The 23,881-nt window shown below is 40.0% G+C and overlaps 1 protein-coding gene across 4 annotated transcripts in view; it reads left to right on the plus strand.

The window, feature by feature from the left end:
- Positions 1-16,410: 16,410 nt before the first annotated feature.
- Positions 16,411-23,881, plus strand: part of LOC106946001 (zinc finger protein 507) — a 32,329-nt gene continuing 24,858 nt past the window's right edge. For 2 of the 4 annotated variants that reach the window (XM_015030041.1, XM_015030042.1), the window contains exons 1-4: positions 16,411-16,544; positions 18,769-21,096; positions 23,455-23,572; positions 23,679-23,787. In XM_015030041.1, the coding sequence (XP_014885527.1) occupies positions 18,772-21,096; positions 23,455-23,572; positions 23,679-23,787 (2,552 nt within the window). In that variant the 5' untranslated portion in view covers positions 16,411-16,544; positions 18,769-18,771. The remainder of the gene's footprint in view (positions 16,545-18,768; positions 21,097-23,454; positions 23,573-23,678; positions 23,788-23,881) is intronic. The other 2 variants (XM_015030043.1, XM_015030044.1) reach the window with 1 other exon arrangement.

Genomic DNA, 23,881 nt, shown 5'->3' on the forward strand with positions numbered 1-23,881 from the left:
GCTACACGCATGCACAAGTTAATAAGTCTGTAAGATGCAGCTGCAGAGGTCCAGAGGGGCCTAATGGAGGGTTTACAACCATGTTTACTAGTTTTAAACATGTCATAAACAACGCTAATAGGGTCAGCTTTGCATGTAGGAGGTCACTGCAAACATCAGACAAAGAGGAGAATCTCTGCTCGGTGTCATCATATCTCTGGAGAGGACGCACTCATCATCCACAGTTTAAGCTACGAACGTATCGTATTTCCTTTACAGCATAAACTGCAAAGTGGAATATATTGACTGGGTGTCACCTGGTAAATGTCAAATACTGACATTTACAAGGACAATTATGAGTATAGACGCACCACTGTCGCACTGCAGCTTAGATCCAGGGTCAGGCTTCAGACAGCTGCTGGATTCACCGCTACAGTGTGAATTCAAAGCTGGAAGAAAAGGGAGCTGGAGAAATGAAGTGCTAACTTTGAAAGACTGGAATGAAATTGGAATTATTCTGGAGTTACAACAGCGTGCAGAAAATGCCATAGGTGCACGTCTTGTGATCATGGATGTGATTTTTTCATTAGTTTGTTTTCTTGTATGGTTAGCATGTACATTGGTGTACCTGACTAATTAGGACACATTAACAGAGTTTTCATTGGGCCTGACTCCAACATCTCTGTCTCATCTCCAATCAGGGAAGACATCAATGCAGCATATACACACATAAGACAGGGACAGCGCCTCAGAAAAATGAAAAAAAAAAAAGGTACGCTAAGGAAAAAAACTGATTGTGAGTGTCTTTTTTTTTTCTTTTTCATCTGCAGATAACAGAATTGTGGTGTGACAAACTCAAAACTCCTCGCTTTCTGCCCAGGGCCATGTTAATTGCAATAATTTGCTCTGACAATTTCACAACATGAAAAAAGAAAGGCAGTGGGAGTGCGGCTCAGTTCGAGCGTGTGTATGTGGCGAGGCTTTTGTTGCCCAACAGTTTTTGTCATTTTTCAGCGATGATTGAATTAGCAACAAGAGTTCTGTCTAGCTATAATCAATCATTACTCTCACTCCCATGCCACCCAATATCACCAAAACCATATTTCCCCCACTTGAAGACAAAATGCTTCTTGATTGTGTTGCACACTTGTCTATAAATATATCACAGGGGCTGGTTGTGCTGGGCAATATTGAGTTTGAGGTCTTTTTTTCCCCCCTTTTTCACAACATTCCCAACATTATTGTGTGTTCGTGTGTGTGTGGGTCACAAAGGATTTTTACTTTATTGATTTGAAAGAATAAATGCTCACTAGCACTGTTCCTGGGACAGATTGGAGACTTGAATGCTCTGATGTAAGAAGATGTTTTTGCACATTGTTCAAAGAACGTTCAAGTCCGTTTCATTCATGCGGTTTGTCTTTGCTTTTAAATAGCCTCAGTGGAGAGCTTGAAAGGCCTCTGGAAAAGAAGAAAAGTAATCATTCTCCTCTAGCACAATGTCTATGCATAACATTGTCCATTTATACTAAAAGGTTCTTTCAATTATGAATCCACCTTGGAAAACAAGACCCCTTGTCTAAAAATAGCCCCTAGATTAGAATGGAATTGTGTCGCTGTCTTACTGAGATCAGGATGTTAATCCATCCATCCATTCATTTTCTTCCACTTATCAGGGGTCGGGTCATGGAGGCACCAGAGAGACCTAAGATATAAAGTACAAGCAAGATTTCCCTCTCCCCATCCTCTTGCTGTAGCTCCTCCAAGGGAATCCGAATGTCCCTCCAACGAGTTGTGGGTCTTCCTCTGGTCTAAGGCGTCCATCTTAGCCAGATACCCAAGCCACCTCAACTGGCTCCTCTCAATGCGGAGAAGCAACATATGAACTCTGAGTTCCTCCCAGATGACTGACCTTCTCACTCTATTTCTAACGGGGAGCCCAGATACCCTGTAGAGGAAACTTATTTTAGCCGCTTGTATCAGTGACTTCGCTCTTTCAGTCATTACCCAAAGCTTGTGGCCACAGATGAGGGTAAGGACGTAGAATGACCAGTAAACTGAGAGCTTTGCCTTTTGGCTCAGCTCTCTCTTCACCATGACAGACCGGTACATCGCCCGCTTCACTGCAGACATAGATCTCCTATTGATCTCCCTCTCCATTTTGACCAAATTTATGAACAATATCATCCATTAGGTTTCCTATGTTTCAGGACTGGGTCAGCAGAGGAGCCTTTCCCTCTACTCAGCTTCTCAAACAGGATTCCCAAGGTGATCCAGAACTCTAACATTTTTATTGCATAGTAAGCAGCTTGTTTACACATCTCTCCCCTGATCAGAGTCTCTCACTTTTTGAAACCAAGTCTTAGAGTGAAACATTTCTGAAGCAACCCTCACACGTGTGAAAGCATAGATGTGTAAAATGGACGACTGCATGGTGTGTTCTACACATGTTCAGGCAGATAGCAACAAAAACAATGGCTGAGAGCATTGTACTGTATCTGCTTAATTCAACACATCTCATATATATATATATATATATATATATATATATATATATATATATATATTATAACAACTACAGAAGATTTAAGGTATCTTGGTGTTACTGTCTAAACGTGGAACTTTTCCCAATAGACTTCTGAAAATACCGTCTGTTTCCAGACAGCAGTCTCGTCTAAACGTAGCCCTAGTGGGACATGGCCACAACTTCTTACTCATGGAGAAATTCTGTTGGTATAAATTTGAAACAAAGAGCTTTCAGATAATATAAAATATGTGTCTGTAAGTCTTTTGGGTCTCCTTCCATAGTTTGCTGAAATTCTGGCTAATTCCTCCCGACAGAACACATATTTCTATGGAACTGAGAGCAGGGCTTCATGACTGCCTCTCCAAAACATCAACTATCAGACTTAGAGAGACATCAGGAAATCATTCTTACATTGGTCTATTGATTTATCTGAAAGGATTTTTGTTTTTGTATATTTCCTTTTTTTTTTTTTTTAAATGATCAGAAAAATGTCCATCATAGCCAGCTGAATGCTCTACCTGTGCTGAGACTGTTTATAATGATGTGTCAGAGCCTGTATCGAGTTGATTGCTGTGCTCAGGGTCATTGCAGGTGGTGATAGCCAGACAGGGGGCATTGCTCACTGCGGTGCTGCGCTGCTTTGGTGATTTGTAAGCCGATTTGTTCCTTTATTTCCCCTGGCTGTACACACGCAGGCCCAGGGACCTTACACTTTCAGAAACACACTCGCACACACAGAACAAGCGGCAGCACAAAAAGGGTCCTCCCATAGGACAATCTGTTCTGAATCGCATTACAGCCATTTCCCATTCTGTAGGTGGGGACCTGCCCCAGCAGAAATCAAATATTTATCACGTTGTATTAACCCCCACCACTGGCCCTGCAACACAGACCCAAACACACACACTATCAGTCCCCACACTGCCACTACACACACCGAATTCATTATCCTATTAGGCCATAGCTCAGGCACTCTGGCTGGTGGGAGTGCAAACAGATGCACATAGTTTAGAATCTGTGTGCCCATGAATACACACAGACACACACACACAAACACACCTACACACACATGCACACACGCAGAGCATCTTTCTATCTTCACAAGGACTTTGCATCGACTTCCATTCATTTTACATTCATTCCTATGGCCTGACCCTAACCCTAACTTAACCTAATCTTAATTTACCCCTTAGCTCTAAAGCTCACCCCTAACCCAGGACAGCACTCATTCTTTTCAGGTTCAGGTTTTGGGAAACAAAAGGAGCATTGGGTCCTCACAACAAGGCATTTGTTGGAAAAATGGGCCTTACAAGGTGAGAAATGCTAAAACACACACACACACACACACACACACACACACACACACACACACACTTATCAAAATAAATTTTTAGATTGCCAATAGCCCACTGCTGTTGGGTCAGTTAGTTTTAATGTGGTGTATGTTATAAATAATATAAATCACATCTAGTTCTTCCATTGATTGCACATTACAGTCTGTCTGCTGTAGCTCTGATCATTTTTCTTCCTGTCTGTCTGTTGTGCTCAGAGAAAAGCACAAAGTTTCCTGGCAGTCTGCCTGCTCAACGGCAAAACCACGACAACATGCACACCTTGGTTCTGTTTCAGCAGCTGACATGGCAGGTTTTGATTCTGATTTCAAACTGAAAGTGGTCAGCAGTGTTATAAGATCAAAATTCCAAACATAAATTAAAAATAGTTTGGATTAGAGTTGGTTTTTCATGATCACCAGACAGTTTTAAACCTTTTTAGATGACAACCTACGACTGTAGTAGAGCGGTTGTAGACAGAAAGAAGGAAACAAGTACATTTTTGCCAAAAAACTGAAATTTTGAGAAACAATTTAAGGCATGAAAGAGAGGGGGGATATAAACTAAGGGGTTACTCACACTTAAGGATTTGTAGTTTACACACAAGAAAGAGCTTTTGTATTTCAGTTAATGGTGTAAAATTATGGATCAAGTTAAATAAGGAGTTACAACAAAGTCAAAATTTAATACAATTAAAAAAGGATCATAAGGAGGTCATTTTCACAAGATATAGAAACATAGGTGAGAGTTAGCACAAATGTGTCTATGTAAATGTATGGATGCATATATTTAGACTTTTGTAAACCCAGATAAAATGGAAAATTAATTAACCTGTTTTTTTTATTTTATCATTATTGTTTATTTAATAATGAGGATCTAACAGAGCATGAGTTTATGGGGTAGGAGTTCAAAAGTTTCTCATTTCTTCCTACTCCTTTTCGAGCATTTTAAGATTATTATGGTGCTGCTGTCATGTTCAAAGTAAATAAATAAAATAAATCTCAAACATTTTCTGAAAAAACTTAGAAATTTCTGAGTTTTTTGGCAAAAAGTTACTCCTTTTTTCTATCTACAATGGCTCCAATATTCCATCATATGCACCTAATACTCTGTACTTAAGGAAATAAAAAAACATCATTGCTCTGGTAGTGTCTTTTTGTTGGCTCTAGTTGCTTTTATTTGAAAGAAGTTTGACAGGAAAGAGGGGGAAGACATGGAGCAAATGTCACCAGGCTGGGAATTGAACCTGTGACCACTGCCATGAGGACCAAAGCACCTGGGTTGTACTTTGTCCCTGTGCCACCACAGCACCCCCTGGTAGTGCCTTTTAATGAAAACTGGTGCAGATTTGGGAGCAAAACGATCATCAGACACACTCCAGGTGTGTTTTGTGAAGCATGCACGTGGCAGCCAGTCCCAGTGTCTGAACAGTCAGGTGATGATATATTTGGTTGCAGGAAAGATTCCTGTTTCATCATTTTTGATGGTTTGCCTGAAATATTTACAAAATGAATGAAAGGTATAAAAAGTGTGCGTACAGTATCACACAATTACTGACACAATAACAGATTAAAACTGAAATACTTAGACAAATATAGTCTATGTTCCTGTGTAGTGCATAGCTGAAATTTTAATTACATAGCTTTCAATCAGAAATATGTACAAGAATTGCATGCAGTGGTGCAGCAAAGCATGTTTAGCAACAATTTCCTTCAGATTTCTCTATTGAACCAAGTTGTTTGGTTTGATATGCTGTGTTTAGTAACCCAGGAAAATTTTCTCTCCATTTATTTCACTTCTAAGGTTACAACATGTTTTTTGAGATGTCATGGCTTGAATCCACGTTAAAAGTTTAGTGGATTTGTGGAAGGGAGACTTTCATCTTCCTCCGAGGGTTCCTGTCTAGACTGGAAGGAGAGAAGTTAAACAGAAAACAGTTCCACGCACACACAAGTTGTGCACTGGCAAATATATCTGTCCTCTGATCCTGTCCTTCTGTCCCTTCAGCTCTCTTCCTAAGCAGTGGATTCATGACCCCACCGTACTCTGCTGTAATCAATAAAATGGTTTTTATAGTGATCAAGCTGCATCTTCTTTTTTTGTCCCACAAGACAGATCAAGACAAATACACACCGTCAGACAGTGAAGTGACTTTCTTACCCAACATGGAGCGATTTAAAGTTGACTATGAATATCCCAAGGAACCACAGGGTCAATGTATAGGTGAAGGTTTCTCCAAGGGTGTGTGTGCGCTATGAGCACAGTACTGTTTGTGGGTTTGTGTTTTTGAGTGTTGGATCACAGCCACATGCCCAAACAAACACTAAATGACTGAATCGGTTCAGAACTCGGATATCAACGGTATAATCCAGTTTCTGTCAGAACAGATGAAGGTTAAAGTCAGAGCTTCAGGGTTTGATGTTTGATACCACCCATTTCCTTTCTAACCCAATACTTAGTAAAATTCAAGCTGGTATCGGCGATAGTAATCAAGTACCGATACTTGATCGCTAAAAACACCTAATATGCTGGTAAATTTAAGAAAGTGGCATAATTAAAATTTTTCCTTCATAATAAAACCCCATAAGAATCATTCAAGTACAGTGAAACAGCAGCCTCATTTACTACAGCCAGGCTACGTTAACGACAATTGTTCAAAATATGTGAAAATGGTGTTGCAAGCAAAAAAAGAGAAAACTAATAAAGTAATAACCCTACTGAAATAAGTCTTTGTTTAATTATTAAGAACTACAATACAATGAAGGCTGAAATAGCTCCATGGGTGACTTCTGTTACAATCTGCCTGAGTGAGTGAGTGAGTGTGTGACTGAGCAGCAGAACGCTGCACCTGGGCATTATACACTTACCAGGCGGAAGAAAAAGTAGTTCCCATCAACCCGTCTCTTTCAGGAAAGATCTCAATAATTTTGTTACTTTCTAACGCGCTCTTGTTGTGACACATTATGTCATAGGACTCAAGTATTTAAAGTTTTGATACTTGGATTTGAGAATTGATCTGAAAGGTCTGGTATCGGAGGAATCAATGTTTCAGTATCAATCCAGAGATGACTATCGGGGCGCCTGACTCGTCTCCATGCTCCTCCTGGTGATCCTCAAGGGAGATTCACCAAACCGCCCTGCACAGCCCCCCGCTCTCCTCCGCTCCAGCCCTGTCAGTCATGGTGGATTTGGCTCTGCTGTGATTTCTTTACGAAGTCAGGAAACTTCTCTTCGTCCTCAACTCTCCACATGGGAGGGTAAAAAGGCAATTAGAAGCAGTGAAAAACAACAGCAGGGTCTCCCGGCAACATCCATCTCCATCCTGCTGCTGCAAAAGCCCACTGGCCCCCACAGCCCCCCCTCTCCCACCCCACCACCCTGTTGGCTGTGAGGAGTTAAGGACAGATTTATCACTGTAAATATTTTGACTCCTTGACTTTGGAGATAACTCCCGCTTTTATGGGATCATATTTCCACCCGTTCTTTTCCTGCATTAGGTGCATACTGCACTTAAAAACTCCACCATTTCATTATTTGCACCAGCCCAATAAATATGACTTTATAGCTTCCATAAATCAAGCAAACAAAAACACACTCCACACTGTTAATCTCACATATTCCACCGTAAAGCAGCACCAATAAAGCAAGTGTTTTACACCAAATGTGCATCACTGAATACCTTAAGTAAATGTAATAAACGTGGCAAGCATGCTGAATAAATCTCCCTTGCCACATGTTGTTAATTTGATGCATTAGGCAATAATTTGGTATAAATAATTGTTTATTAGCGGACCGTCTTACACCGAGGCCTAATGATCTGCACTTAGCAAGTTTGGAGGAAGGCTCCAATCAGCAAGCAACTTTCCAGCAGCTCGGTTGGTAATTAAAAATAGTAAAAGAATGGCACCGTTTTCAGAAGTGGAAACATTAAAAGGAGGAACCACTTGTTAAGGTTCTTTTCTGATCAAATTTGATGTTTTTTAGGCGTCAAGCATCAGAAAAGCAGGAGCCATCAGACAGGTGACCTCACAGGGAAAGCTGTCTTCAGCCCGTTTTTCTAAATTCTTTTATCAGATTTTATCAAATAAGCTCACAGTGCGCACGCCTTTGCTTTTGTTTAATGGAATGGAAAACGAATGGAATCTGCCAACCATGATGTTTGCAAATGTAAGCTAGCAGAATCTACAGTCCTTTCTCCTCTATCTGTTCACTTATTTATTAATTCACTTCATTTTATTCACTTGCTCTCTTGATCAATAAGTAATTAATTTCCCTGGCTGAGGGAAAACAGGACCTATATTGTCTCTAACATCCACTTTGCTGCAGACTTTCATTTTCTTCTCTTATTTTTTTGTTTGAAAACTTCACATCTAACTTAGAGCAAAAGAGTAAAAGGCATAAACAGAGAAGCGGCACCCTGATTTATCCAAAAATGTAGAGTTTGTTCCTTTGGGCTTTATTTAGTTTTTTATTCTTAATTTTTTGTTTTCCTTTTACTCTCCTCAAACTTTGAATCTCAAAGTAATAATTTTGGATTTGATTTGACTTTTGTCTCAGGTTTAAAACAATGCCTGCATGTTATTCACTTGGGAGATAATAGTTACAACTTTGACTTCTATTGTTCAGTCAAGTAGTCTTGGTTTAATAGACTAACAAAAAATGGACAAAATAAAACTGAAAAGATGAAATATTGAGGCTCATTCAGATATGTATTAATCTTTTTCTGAGATCTTCTCCAAAGACATGTCTTCCAAAGTCTGTCTTGCATGGAGGGTCAGTCCTCAACTCTGCACTGACAGAACAACTTTAAATCAGAATAAGTTTGTGCACATGAACAAGGAATTTGACTTTGCTTCCACATTGCTTTCAATAAAAGCATTTTAAATATGTAAGAAGTGAATTTAAAATTGAAAGAATTTTGGAAAACTGCTTTTCCAAAAAGGGTATCAGTGGTAAAAGCCAATGAGGCGGTTTACCAGTGCTTGGCAACAACTGGTGTGTCATGCAGGACATGTTACCAGTGGCGGAACAAGTCACGGTCGGGCCGGGGGGCGGGGCTAAAGTCCGGGCCCTTTTACGTACCTTCTTTGGGAGCGGAGCCGGGGTAAGGTGGTGGTGGTGGATGGAGAGAAGGAACGTATTCTTTTAGTTTGTTTTACCCAGAAAACACTTGGAGAAAATATCGGCAAAACCATGAGTGAAACAATGACTGGGCAAGCCTACTATATAATTTACTGGGGGACCAACTCTTAATTATTTTACATACGCCTTACTCAACAGGACAGACCCCACTTTTTCCAGACGTTAAAACGAATTGAAACTCTTTGGGTCCACCCCCAGCCCCCTATAGGTTCATCCCTGCATGTTACTTTGGAATATTGTCTCTGTTGCCTGGAAACTGAGCTGTTGACATGACTGTCACACCAGTCTTCAGTCAGAGTCCTCTTCAGATTTGATACAAGACTGACTGCTACTGGAGACCCTTCCCTCAACTCAACAAGTATAACCTGCCACAGGAGCTGCTGGTCATCTTCTACAGTCCTGTTTGACTGTAGAAGATGACCAGCAGCAGACTGCAGTGAATTTGTAAAATTCCAACATTTTACAAAGTTGTGGGGGTTTTCCCACAATTTCTTACATGTTGAAAACAACTGAAAAGGACATAAAATTCACTGTTATGCATTGACCTACAAATTATGACAGTGGTGGTGGAGTAAGATGCTTTATTTTGAGTAATATGATGATATTATTCTGTTTTTATGCTTAAAAAATTACATTTGTGAACCCTTGCCCTTAGAAATGATTTCTATGGTCCAGAAAGCAGTGACCATTCACTCTCCCTTTATATTAAAGAAACAATCTGGACGATGTACCTACCCATCAGAATGTTTGAGTTTGGGCTCAGAAGGGGCAAAATGGGATTAAAGTGGAGTTAATCTAGCATAAATACAGGAGGAAGCTGTAATACTGATGCAAAATCTGCACAAAAATGTGACCAGCTGGTATGAAAAAATTTAATCTGGCCTCCTTCAAAAAAACAGACATGTAAATCACCAGAGCTTGTTGAGATTGTCATGCGATCCCAGATGATTCCCAGAAAAAACAAGCAAATAGTTGTGTTTTTTACAAAAGAGATTGCTGTTAGATTTCCTGTTTGGTTTTATAAATGTCTTAATTTTAGCATCAGAATGGTTCACTCAGAAACAGTCCTGGTTGTGTCTGACTGACGCAGCGGTTTGCTTTCATATTTGTTGGAACTTTGTGGCACATACAGAAGAGATAAATTAGGCACTGAAGAGACAATAAAGTTCTGTGTTGGTTTTGTTGCGATAAAAGCCCTTTGACTCTATCTTCCTCATCGATGTGCGTGATCAGCACTTAAAGCAAGTTGCCCAGAGAAGTCACCGCGCCGAGACACATTTCTTCATTCACACACTAACCCCTCCATGCACAGACAAAGCCCTTTGGCAAAGCGCACATTGGCGCTTCTCTCGGCACCTAGCAGCCCCACCTCAGGCCCCCTCCTCTTTCCATACCCCGGTGTCCTCCAATTCCTCTAGAATATCATGATCCATATATTTGATGTGGCCCAGATGGATCATGAAGATGCAGTGCTTCCCATTCTTCAGGTGAAAGCGTTATTATACCATGTTGTTGTTGTTAGCACCGGTGTGTTGGTGTAGCGGTCACACTATTTTTCTTTTCTTTTCTTTTTTTTTTCCAGGTGAACCATGGCCGTGAGATTGGCCGGGGCAATAGAAAGAGAAATCACAGCGGAGAGGAAGGGAAATCGGATCAGCGAGCACAATAAAGCGGCAGCTCCAAGGAAAATGACCTGGGAAAGCAAGCCACACGGCAAACTCTCTGAATGTGTGTGTGTGCGTGTGCGCGCACATGTGTGTGTGTGGATGCATTACCAAAATATATATTTAAGGGAAGAAGGACTGCGATACATATAACTACAGGCTGTCGTTTTGTTTGCTCACTCTCGTGGTGAAATAGGGGGCATACATCGTCTCTTATTGCTTAAAAACGGGGGGAAATGGTGGCGTTAGGGCGGTGCTGCAATGCAATCTCAGTTGCCCTTGGGTGTGGTGTGGTCCTGGTCACTCTGGGAGTGTGCTGCGGGAGTCACATGGTTCAGATGGATCACATCAATTTGCTACAAAAACAATATACCCCCGCCTATTCCTCCCTCCTTCATATAGTCCTTCTTATTTCTCTTCTAAGCCATCAGTCCATCATCACAGTATAGGAGAAGCCAATCCACACTTCTTTCCTCAGTCTGCTTTTCCTTTCTCAGATTGTTTCCTCACCGACTGTGCAGGCTTTCCTTACCTTCCTTATTAGGTCCTAGCCCACACGGGTATGTCATTTTCTACATCTTGTTTCTTTCCTCAGGATTTTTTATCACTTTTTAAACTTTGTCATCCTCGCAGTTGTTGATCTTGAAGTTGATAGGTAAATAATTAAAAAGTATCAGTCACCACTGACATCCACTAACATGACGCAATGTGCATTCAATTTAAATACTGAGCTTGTAGTGTCTGAATCTCTCTAAATGCCACTGCTTTGCGTTCCTACAGTCCGGAGCTGAAGACCACTACTGCCACCCTGTGGTTGTTAGTATAGCGTCAGAGTTGCATATCATGCTGTAAAACTGGTACATGGGAAATACCAGAAAAAAACATGCTGTAAATATAAAGCAATTTGTTTAGCTGTGCAATCTGCTGTTTCAGTTGATAAAAAAATATGCAATTTACAATCTTAGCTTTCTGACAATTAAAATTATACCTCAGTGTAATTGGTATTATGAGCATTTTGTAAAAACAGAAAAAAAGGATGGAGTTTTGAAATATGGTCATAAAAAATATTTTTAAAATATTTCACTCTCGACAAAAGAAGTGAAGTGACTTTGTTTACTTGATGCTTGATTTTTGTATCGGAGGAATAAAAAAAGACATTTTTGCCAATATTCATTGTTGAGGTGAATTTAAAATTTCAAAAAGAATAAAAAAATGAATAAATCACTATGAATAATATTATTTCTCTGTGTTCTTTGTCATACAACATAGCTCATCTTTTCCACTTTTTGGATCAGGAAGTGTCCAAAGTTTTGAACACATTTATCCAGCTGTATCTATTCAATGTATCTGAAAACATTCTGTGTAATAATTAATAATTATTACATAGAATGCACCCAATTTATTACTGCATTATATGATCTTCGACCAAAAAATGATCTGACTGGATAGAATCTGTATAGAAACATTAAGGTGTTTTTGTTTTGTTCTTTTACATCTGTTATGCATGTTTATGATAGCACATAGTGGACACTCTGTTGTTTATTCTTTGATATTTAAACACATCAATATGGATAAAGCAGGACTTCTGTAGGTTCACAGCTCTCCTCCTGATATTTTGACTGGTTTCTTGAAATTTGTCCATCATGTTACATAAGGAACAAACATGTTTAAAAATACATTTTCAGCTTAGGTGGGTCTCCATTTAACCCAAATGTTGTGCATAAATGTTATCATAATTTTTAAAGGCATGGTATATCTAAGCTTCTAAATTTGAAAACCATAATAAACAAATCTCTAAAAATGATCCATCCATTATCTCTAACCTGATATCCTGCAGGGCCATGGGGGCCGAGGCCTGTAGTCAGTGCTTATTGGGCTACTGGCTCAGTAGACAAAATGGCAAAGGAGGTTAAAAAAAAGATTAAAATAATCTCTTTTTTTATCAAATAAACAAATAAATGTGTTTATTTGATTAAAATAAACAAATCTTCAAATCTCACTGGTAGAAAAGCCTTTTCTGTCCTACCATCACAAACATAAACAAGGGAACTTTCCTTGGATATTAACTGGATCAGTGTGCTTTAGTTGGATGAGTCAAGAGTTTGATGTGAAACAAAGGCTGGACATGTAGAAGAGCCTCACGTGGCATCAGTTAATGATAGTGGTTCTGCACTGTGAAACATATCTGTGTATTTGTGGTGCTGCGGTGGAACAGAGGTAAAACACAACCTATGTATGGAGGCTTCAGTTCTCGATGCGGACGTCACAGGTTTGAGTCCCAACCTGGTGACCTTTGCCACATGTTTTCCCCTATTAGACGCCTTTTTTGCTCACAAGAAACCTAAACTGAAAAAGCACATTTCTCTTTTTAAAACACATCGTGGCTCCTTCCTTCCTTTGTTCCTTCATTCCTTCCTCCTTCCCTTCTTCAATCTGCCCTCAGCCTCTCAGCTGAAATAAAAATAACAGACTGTGGAATAATAGCTTAAACTGAAGTATTACTTTAATACCTCGATAGAAATAACCTGGTTTGAACATTTTGAAAGAAGCAGCCTCTGTTGCCTGGGGCTACACTGTAATGTGTGATTGAAAGTCTATGGGCTGTCACTTCAGATTAGAGAACAGCCTCGCTGTGCCTGTGATGGAGAGGCAACAGGGGTAATAGGAGGTGGAAGGAATTACACTTCATAAAAATCACATGTGAGTGGTGATGGGAAAACAAGGAGTGATTTCTTCCTTTTTTTTTCACTCAGGCTTGTTTTTTATCAACTGGGCCTGTGTTAAATTCTGACTATTTTGTGTTTTGTTTTAAGCATATTAGAGCAAATTTCCATTGCTTCTTATTTGGATTTAAAAGCCTCTTTAGTAGTGGATCAAGGACAGCATTTCATGTAAATTTAGGTTGGAGTGCATTTAAAAATGTTAGCACTTTAAAACATGTTCCACCTTCCTTAAAGACTCAAAGGTCCAGATTATGTGCCAAAAAGACTTCAGTCTAAACACTGTCCATACATACATATGTAAGAAATTATAAGAATTAATAGAAACTTTATTGGAATTCAGCCTTATTTTAAGAATTTAAGTCATAAATTTTACTACTTTCAATGTAAACTGAGGAATTCACACAAGTTTGGAGGTGATATGAGGATTCACATCTAATTTACATATAGTTTAGAGCAGGATCATATACAGGAAATTCTGACAGATAGTAAATATACAGCAATTTTATCTATCTGTTTGTGTGGACTGAATTGACACACAACACACTAGAGTTAAGATCACTTATTTATTTTGTTTTATTTTCTTTGTTTTTTGTGGGGAGGGGTTTTAGAAGAAGGGGCAAATGTATTTTAGATCTCACAATTTAATATATGTACCAAAAATTAATCAAATAAATTGATGTTTTTGGGTGATACTTTTAGAGTTACTAACTGAGAGAAATGGTTTGGCATCAAGGCTTCCTTAGACCACCGTTTTAGGTAGGTCTTAATCTGGTCTCTGCATGAAACACTCAAGCAGTCATATTTCAAATTCTTGAACTTTTACAAACACATTAATGTTATAAATAAGAAATCTAACTGTATTTAGTGTTGGATGTTTCAGTCCAGGGTTTGTTTCCCTTATAGACGTTAAAATAGAGTTGATTTACCTTATCAAAAATGACAACTAATAATTTCAGTCACCACATTGATGAACAGGAAGCTACCATCTGAATTGTGTTGGGTTTTGTTTAGTTTATACAACACAGAGATAAAAGAAACTCATCTAGTTGGGGGATTTTTTTCTTTGGTTTTTGAAAAATATTTTTGAAATTAGATAATTCTGAAGACATGTAGAAACAGAGTTTTGTTGCAGGTCAAATGATGGAGCATTACTTAATGTGATTTCCAGTCAGTCTTCCCTTTGTTACATGCATATTTTAAATTATCTTTCTCAGCTACACATTCCTTTGACTCTGATTATACTTTTGGAATAACTACAGTATTTTTACTTATGTTGTAAATTTTCCCTACTGCCCAGTCTCTTATTTCTCATTTATTGTTTTAATGTTGTTACCTTTGTGTGAATCTACATGATTCCATTTTGTCTGTTACTTTGATGCTGGTAAACCTGAATTTCCCTACTGAGGGACAATAAAGTATATTTCTATTCCCTTCCATAAGTCATGCCCCATTAACTTCATAAAGCCACTAGATGGCAGTGTTTAGTTTTGGCGAAACTTTGAAAGCAGCTTATTTTGTCTGGCACGCCTGGCCTAAACTATCCCTTATCCAGGAGTTTCAACCTCCTGGGCTCCTCTTTGCTGCCCATTTATGGAGACAGAAGCTTCTTTCTGCTCCTGACAATGGTTTTCCCCTCTACACAATCCTGAGCCTGAGAGCAAAACAAACAGTGTTGAACAAATGTTCACTTCTACTTTATCGATCTGTTTTTTTTTTGCCTGCTTTTTATTCCTCATGTCATGCTCCTTTGCAAATTTGCATGAAGAAAAACAACAATGATAATAATATTAAAAATACTGGAATTTTCTGAGGGATCAGTAAACATATTGTTTTTATTTAATGGTCTGCGCTTTCCTGTCCAATAGAAAAGAAATTCGAAAACAACTTCTTCCACCAATCTTGGAACAATACAAATACAGCTCAAGAAATTAGAATGCCATAAAATAAAAAATAAAAAAAGTTCTGAATTTTTGTCATGTGAGTCACGCATAAAGCATATAAAACGATTATGGCTTATAATAAAAACCCAAAATTAAATCTATCAGAAAATGTAAATATTACATAAGATCAAAAGTACATAATTTCTAAAGCATTGAATAATTGGAGCTTTAATTAACACATTTATCTAATATATTTTCTGTCTCAACTTCATGGAGTGATACAACTATTGTCAAGCGTTGTGACATCAGTAAACGCTAACTTATGTAAATAATTTGGTCTTAAAAAGCTGAAACTTATAACTCATAACACACTGTTATTTACTTAAAAACGTTTAGCTAATTATGACTTAAGGATAATAAAAACCTAAAATTCAGTTTCTCAGAATATCTGAATATTGTAATATCAGTGATTTTTTTTTTCTATAAGAAAGATGATCAAATGTAAAATTAGTAGTCTTGATACTCATGAACGAAGCTGAAGTTGGTTTCATATTCCAGCTTCTTTTGGATGAACTTTATATCAGTGTTCAGTGTAGCGTAAAGTGGAGGGGAACAGTCTGTGGTTCTGCTAAGGGGAGCCCAAAGTCGGTCCTCGGGGGCCGGCATCCTACCCTGGTGGTAGTAATAATCTTTTCAGGATGTCAATGTTCCTCTTAGGACTTCTAACGAGCCATCATTTGATCCTGGTGTGTTAAACCAGGGAGCGAACTAAAACATGCAGGATCCGGCCCTTGAGGACCCACTTTGGGCACCACTGTGTTAAGATGTGAATGAAGTCCAGTTAATGGCGGTCGGTCTTGTTGGCTCTGGTGTCCCTCACCCTCCTTCCCCGCAGGCTACAGCTGCGCTGACTTTGGCCTTATCAAAACAAAAAACAAAACAAAATAAAACGGTGAACCAAGACCAGTAAGCTTATATGAGCCTTTTCACACGAATGCTATGTTATATTTATAGCTCGTTTACACTTCCTACTGCGTGGCAGATATTGTTCATTGTTGATAAAGTGTGAAAAGAAGGCGGTCTCTATTGAACTCTATTGTTTCCGACAGCGTCGCAGTGTACGAGCGGCACCTGAAGACAGCGTTGGTCACCTGACCCAAACTCCAAGTCACGTGACTGATATTCCATCCTCGCCATTTTGCAATGTGGTGGAGAGAGAGAGGCCACTTTTTATAGCTAACGAATAAAATCTCCCGAGTTTTATGCGTTGAGGACAAAGAGCGTCGCGAGTCATTTTGTCAGTGAGTGTGTTTTCGTTCACGCGCCTCCACATGCTCTCCGTCACTCATTAGCCGTAAAGAGAATACAGATGCCCTTGTTGTATATTCATGTGTGGAACTATTAGCACTGTGTGTGTATGTTTAAATAGCAGACAGTAAGATGTGAAGCTAACACTGTCTGAACTTTTGTTGATTATTTATTGAAAGAACACACGAGAAAACTGACTTGTCCGAGTCGATTTAGCTTATTAGCTAATATGGGTCTGCTTGAGTTTGGAGGCTGTGTTCAACTTCATTTCACAGGCTAGAGGAGAAAATATTTTTAGACCCTGACATAACAGGTGCCCCTCTCAGACGGGTCAAAGGACATGGTGATGGAGGCTGAGCTCAGCTCTATCAGGATCATAAATAATCGCTACTAAACTGAAGCGCTAACTTCAAAGCTTTTATGTGGAGTTGCTGCTTCCACTGTGGCTTCACTAAACTCTCACTCACTATCTTTTTATGATATACTTCCCAAAGCTGTGTCCCACGTTGTGAGCTGCTGGTTTAGTAGCAGAAGTGGGAGAAAGAGGAAGCGAGAGCTGCGGTTAGGAAGCGGGGAAAGTGTTGGATTTGGAGAGATGAAAGGAATTTGAACCGCTTCAGTAGTGATCATTTCCTCAGAGTTCAGTTTGTAAACAGAAGCACATGGTTCAGTGCGGAGGCCTTATCATGAATTGGTTAAGCTGAGTCTTGCTTATCGAAGGAATCGTTTGCAAACTCACACTTTCACTAGACAGATCAAGATTTATCTGTACAGCACGTTATATTTATAGAGAAGCATCTAGAGATGCAGTTTGTTTCTCTGTTAAAGCAAGATAATGTTAGATCTTAAGCACGTGTTGGGCTGTGTAGATGCCTTTCAATTAATAGGTCAATTTGTTTAATTCAGGATGTTTTCAAGTGTTTATTTCGGTTAATTTAAAGATAACAGCTGAGAAATTAGAACATCACTGACACTAATGAAAAAAAGAAACAGAGATGACTTTCATAGCCATGTAATAGGCAACTTATTGACATACCCAGTTTCAGTTCGACCTTCAGAGTCATTGTGGATAGTCATTGTTGTCATGGTCCCAAGTTGTTAGGAATCACAGCTGCCCAAAAGGGGGGAAAAAGTAAGGGCAAAAATCCTTCCAGTTGCATGGCATCTAAAATAAGAAGGAATAATTAACCAAACATGCAGCGCCTTGACCAAAAATATTGTGAACTAAGTTAATAAAAAGACCAAATCTGAACTAAAGTGACAGAGCTGCCACCATGAGTAGCAAAGTTCTACAGTAATCGGTTAGAATAATGTTAAAGTTTATTTATTTAACTTATTGAACTAATTAGTGAATATTTCTGCACTTAATCGTTTCATATTAACTGTAATACAAATATATTGTGGCCTACATACTCATAGGAAGAGTGGCTTCACCCTCCATAAGGAGGAGAAATCACAAAAAGCCAAAAGTTCAGAGTGCTGTACTGAGGTATATTAAGGGAAAGTTTGTTGGAAGGAAAAAAAAATACTATAGAAACAGGTGTGCAAGCAGTAAGGACAAGAAGCTTGTTAAGGAACAAATTTACTGGTGTCCTGTAATATCAGTAATTAAAATGAACATAAACACTAGAAATGTATCACTCTGACTGTAAGCAATGATGTAGGTTTCATTTATAAATTTATTCAACTTCATTCCTGAAGTAAAAATTTGAACTATGTTCTAGTTTTTAGGTGTAGCTGCTGATTATTACTAATTAATTAATTTTCTCTTTTTTATTCATTTGCTATTCGCTCTTCATAGAAAATCCACTTCTTTAATTTATCTGTAAATGTATTAATAATGTAGAAAATCCTTATAGTTTGGTCTAAGAAGCTTAAAGTTAAGTTCTGTAACTTACTAAGATGGGCATGAGATTCCTAGTTTTTATTTGTTTACCATACCACACAGTTCATATAAAAAAATAACACAAGTGTGTGAGTTGATCTTAAAAAAAACAGACAATTACATCTGCAAAAACAAATGATTATTACAATTTATAATTTTTCTTTGTATAATGATAAATATAGCATATACTAACCCTAGTGATTATTGTGGCAGAGTACAAACAAAACATACATGGGGCATGTCAACATGAATGAATTTAAGAACAAATTCTACATCATTGTGTGAATACCATATGCAGTAACCACAGAGACTATGTACTGCTATGTTTCTAGGTGATGGATGAGAATTGCAGCGCTGTTGTCCTCATCTCAAAGTCCTCCTCTACATCTGATGCTTCTTCCTCTGCTCCAGTACCTGGATCTCCCTTTGAACCCCAGCCTCACAGGGTTATAGGTCAGGGTGTCCCAGGGAGTGTCCAGCCAAAACAGGTGGATGAGTCCCTCATCCAGGTCATCGAGAAACTCAGCAAGATAGTGGAGCAGCGTCCGCAGAGACGCTGCCCTCTGGGGGGGCAGAAAAGAGGGAAACATCTGGACTCCTCTGAGGTGAGGTCGAATCCAGGAAGCTCTCCTAACAAGAGGATGAAGAATAACTGCGACGAGGAGGCGAGAGCAGATGGTAGCGAAACGGATGGCATTTCTTCTTCTCTTGCTCTGGGTGACAATAACAACAACAGTATCACTACTGCGCCGAGCGAAGTTGCTGGCGGTTCAAGCCACATCGACCTCAAACGGACAGTAACGTGCTACCAGTGCAGCCTTTGTCCCTACCTCTCCCAGACGCTGGCCCAGCTCAGAGAGCACCTGAAGCAGCACAATGAGCAGCACAGCGACCTCATCCTCATGTGCTCCGAGTGTCACTTCACATCCAGAGACCAGGAGCAGCTGGAGGCGCACGTCAAACTACACTTTGACGACAGGGGCGGCATGACGAGAACCTCCACGGAAGAGGAAGGAGTTATGAAACAGTGTGGGGAGGGGGAGCGGGACAGTGAGGCGAGAAAAGGTTCTCTAGATGAGTCAAGTGACCCACCAAAGAAGAAAAAGTGGTATAGCTACGAGGAGTACGGTTTGTACCGCTGCTTGATCTGCAGCTACGTGTGCAGCCAGCAGCGAATGCTCAAGACCCACGCCTGGAAGCACGCCGGCCTCGTCGACTGCTCCTACCCCATCTTCGAGGAAGAGGAAGGCGGTCCAGCAAGACAAGAGACTCAAGCAGCTACCAACAGCATCATACCCCGAGAGGATCTAGTGATCCTGTCTCCAGGCCTTCACGATCAAAATTTACAGAAGCTCCCAGCGGCCATCAAGTTACAACTCTGCGTGCCTGTCGCTACCGAGAACCAGCAGGATCAGTATCATCCATCGGTCTCGCATTCCAACGAAGGTTCTGCAACGCCTGCAGATAAAAATGAGGAGGAGGGTTACGCCAACAAAGACGTGAGCTCTGAGGAGCCTGTGGTGGAGGTGCAAGTGACTACGGAGGGAGATGGCGACATGGAGGTGGACGGGACCCAAGATAGCAGCTCCATTCCTGACAGCCTGCTGTCGTCAGCCCAGAAGATCATTAACAGCAGTCCGAACAGCGCCGGACACATAAACGTGATCGTAGAGCGCCTTCCATCAGCCGAAGATACCGTCATGGTGACAAAGCCTCTTCTCCTCAACCAAGATGTGGATAGGGACAAGGGTTTGCTGGCTGTGAAAGAGGAGGAGGAGCAGGAGGAGAACCCTGTAAGAAGTGTTGGCTGTGTGGATAACTCCACCAACAGTCCTCCGGTAGATGCTGACTGTAAGTCTCCCCTCCCTAAAGGTGACACGTCCCTAAGGGATGAAAACATCCCCCCAACTAGCCGCAAGCGAACGCATTCCGAGTCGCTCCGCCTCCACTCTCTGGCTGCAGAGGCTCTTGTTGCTATGCCGATGAGGATGCCAGAGCTACCCACCTCCAGCCCTAAGGTGACCCTGAAGAGCGCTTTACCCCAGATTCAGAATCAAAGGATTTCGGACGGAACTCAGAGCAGACAGAGGGCGTCAGACGTAGAGAAGACGGCAGCCCTGTTGGACCTGGAGCTTTGCCAGGCCAAACAGGAGGAATTAGGACCCCTGGGCCTTGTGGAGGGTGATGAGGAAGGTCCCACCACAAAAGCCGGAATCAGCCTTTCTCTCCTTACCGTCATCGAAAGACTTAGAGAGCGCTCAGACCAGAACATCTCCGATGAAGACATCTTGAAAGAGCTTCAGGATAACGCGCAGTTCCAGAATGGGGCTGTAGCTGCAGCGATCACCGGCAACGGAGCTGAGAGTTACGTGTGTAACATTCCAGGCATTGATGGGCTGGTCGGCCCAGCTGACGGAGGGTTGGTGGATTACAACCCGAGCAGCGAGCGGCCGTACCGGTGCCGGCTGTGTCACTACAGCAGTGGCAACAAGGGCTACATTAAACAGCACCTGCGTGTTCACAGACAGAGGGCGCCATACCAGTGTCCCATCTGTGAGCACAAAGCCTCAGACAGTAAGGACCTGGAAAACCACATGATCTACCACTGCAAGAGCAGGATGCACCAGTGTAAATTCTGTCCGGATGCCTTCCACTATAAGGTGAGAAGAACTTCCTGCTTCTGTTTCTGCCACGCTCTGTTCACTGACCCGACCCAGAAACCAGATATAGACGTGTTCAGCTGGTTTGCTGGCAAAAAAATAGCTTTTTTTGATAATTAAAGTCAGTTACAGCAGATTTTCATAGTTCCAGTGTGCCTGCTTTATGTCTTTATGTGCAGGCGCTAAATGCACAGTTATTAAAAGGTGACCTACACTGTGACGTTTCATATTATAATGGATTCTGTTATTTTTATTTGGGTTGTCTAACAGTGAAACAGTTACAGTGGATATATAAAGTCTTCACATCCCTGTTGACATGACAAATTTTAATGTGAAAAAAAGAGACGAGATAAATAATTTCAAATCTTTTTTCCACCTGAATGTGACAGCGTAAAAAAAACAAGACAGAATTGACTTATAGTTAGAGCTGAGCATACTTCCCTAGTAAAAGAGCAAGAAAAACATCCCCAAAGCATGATGCTACCACCACCTTTATTCACTGTTTCTAGTTGTCTTTTTTTTCTTTTTGAAAAAAAAAGGTGTTTTTTGCTACATTTAGGCTGACTCAGACGTTTTTCTTTGTAAGAACAGGCTTCCTCCAACCACATAACTCAGACATCTAAAGATTTTTGGTGATTTCTGATACATGTTCTACACAGACTGACATTCCTGATGCTCCTTCTGTGTTGCTGTAGGCGACTTTGCAATCTTTTGGTTTTCTTATCTTTTTGTCAGTTTTGGAAGGATGTGTGAGTTCTCGCTATTGTTGCTGTTGCACCATATTTTCTCCTGATAAGGACTGTCTTTACTTTGTTCCATGTTATGCCTGAAGTCTTGGTTGTTAATTTGTACTCTTCTCCAAATTTATACCCAGTAATGGATTCCTCTGATGACCTGGAAGATATTTGCAGACCCTTACAGTCACACTTGTGCACACTTGTGTAAACTTGTGCAATCACATTACAATTTCTTAGACTTTCTTTTCCCTCTTAAAGGCTTCAGGTTTATTTTCCAGTTGAGTCATTAGACATCACATGAAAGGTGGAAATTATTCAGAAATCCCTGCTGTTGTAGCAGAGGTGTGTATACTTTTTATATTCACTCTATCTCAGAGTTGCCTGTATTATTGTACTGCAAACATGTCACGTTTAGTGCTGCATTCCTTAAAAGCACAGTAAAACATTCCCGGTTCCAGAGGCACTGATCGAAATGTTGTGGCTGATTTCGTAACTCTTATTGGTGAAGCTTTGAGCAGCAAATACCAGTTTTAGCAGACTTCAGTTTCTCTTCAAGAATTAGATTGTTTTATGGTCATTTATACTGAGACTAGATGTAACATCACACTATATGTGTGAGAGCAGACGCTTGTCAACAGGGCTTTAAAATGATACACCATGAAAACGAGTGCATTTTCATGGTGGAAAGTACATAATCAAATTGGAAGTGATACTTCCAATTTGCAAACCAATGTGTAAAAGCCTTTCAAGATTTTGCATTAACAATAATTAACACATCGCACTGCTTTACTTATTCAATACAGTATTGCAAACTTAGGTTATTGTTCACCATCTAAATCGGCCTGTGATTATTTTTGACTTTACTATTTTGGCTCATGAGACAAAAGTAAAGTACAATAAAACAGCATCTACATCAGTATCGGCCAATTTTTATTAACATGTCTAAACTGATCCGACAAGTAAAACTGGACCAATATTAATGACTAGTGATTACTTCCATCTTTTTGTCGTTTGTGTTTCAGAAGGGAAGAGGGTGGTGGCTTTTACTCGGTGTTGAAAGAGTAAAATAAAATATATATAAAATAGCAAATATGTAAAATATTGGTTATCAGCAGTAGCAATATCAGATATCGATAACAGAAATGTTGGATGTTGGTTTCATGTGTGTGAAAGAGCCTCAGAGTTGCTCATAGAGATTTTCTAACAATACAGAGAGGGTATAAACCTAACCACACACTGGCTTCCTTACGCTCATTTCCTTGACTAAATAAATAAATGGCCTTATTATCATGTGGAACATAGTGTAATTGTTTAAGTTCTTTGGATTGTTTTAAATAAAGTCTGGGTAGCTGTTCAGATATTAGGATTTGGATGAATTGGCCTTTTTTTCCACAGTTAGCAGAAAAGCTAATTAGATTCATTCCACAGATTTGGGAACTCAGGCAATAGAATTTGTAATTGTAACTGATGCCCTACTGTGACTTCTGCACTGCAGATGGTAGATTGGATTCAGACCTATTAAACCCACTAGTGCACCAGTAGATAACTTATCTGTTGTCATGCCTTTTATTCCAAGTTCCCTAGTTTCCGTGTGTGTGTGTGTGTGTGTTTTCCTAACTAGAGTCAGTTAAGAAGTCATGAAAGAGAGCACCACAGCTGCAGTAGCGACACACCATCACCCACAACGGGGACCGACACCATCATCCCAGTGGAAGAATCTGAACGGGGAACAGACGAAGGTAAGAAAGTGAAAAGCTCAGATTTCTAACTCTGTCGCTGAATCTTTGAACATATACACCTTTTCAGGAGGCTAACAGTATTGTCTGCTTTGTCTTTTCCTTCCAGAAGGTGGGGTGCCAAAGATGTATAAATGTGATGTGTGCAACTATACCAGCTCTACTTATGTAGGGGTGAGAAACCACAGGCGGATCCATAACTCTGACAAACCGTATCGGTAAGTTGTTCGTGAAAAATAATAGCAGAATAGTAGAAAGTAAACAAGAAATCTATCCAGGCTGCTGTGAGGCTAATCTCTTAATGTCTAAACC

The sequence above is a fragment of the Poecilia latipinna genome, unplaced genomic scaffold (genome assembly GCF_001443285.1).
Source record: "Poecilia latipinna isolate Pla-1442-1.1 unplaced genomic scaffold, P_latipinna-1.0 Scaffold170, whole genome shotgun sequence".
Classification (NCBI taxonomy): Eukaryota; Metazoa; Chordata; class Actinopteri; order Cyprinodontiformes; family Poeciliidae; genus Poecilia; species Poecilia latipinna.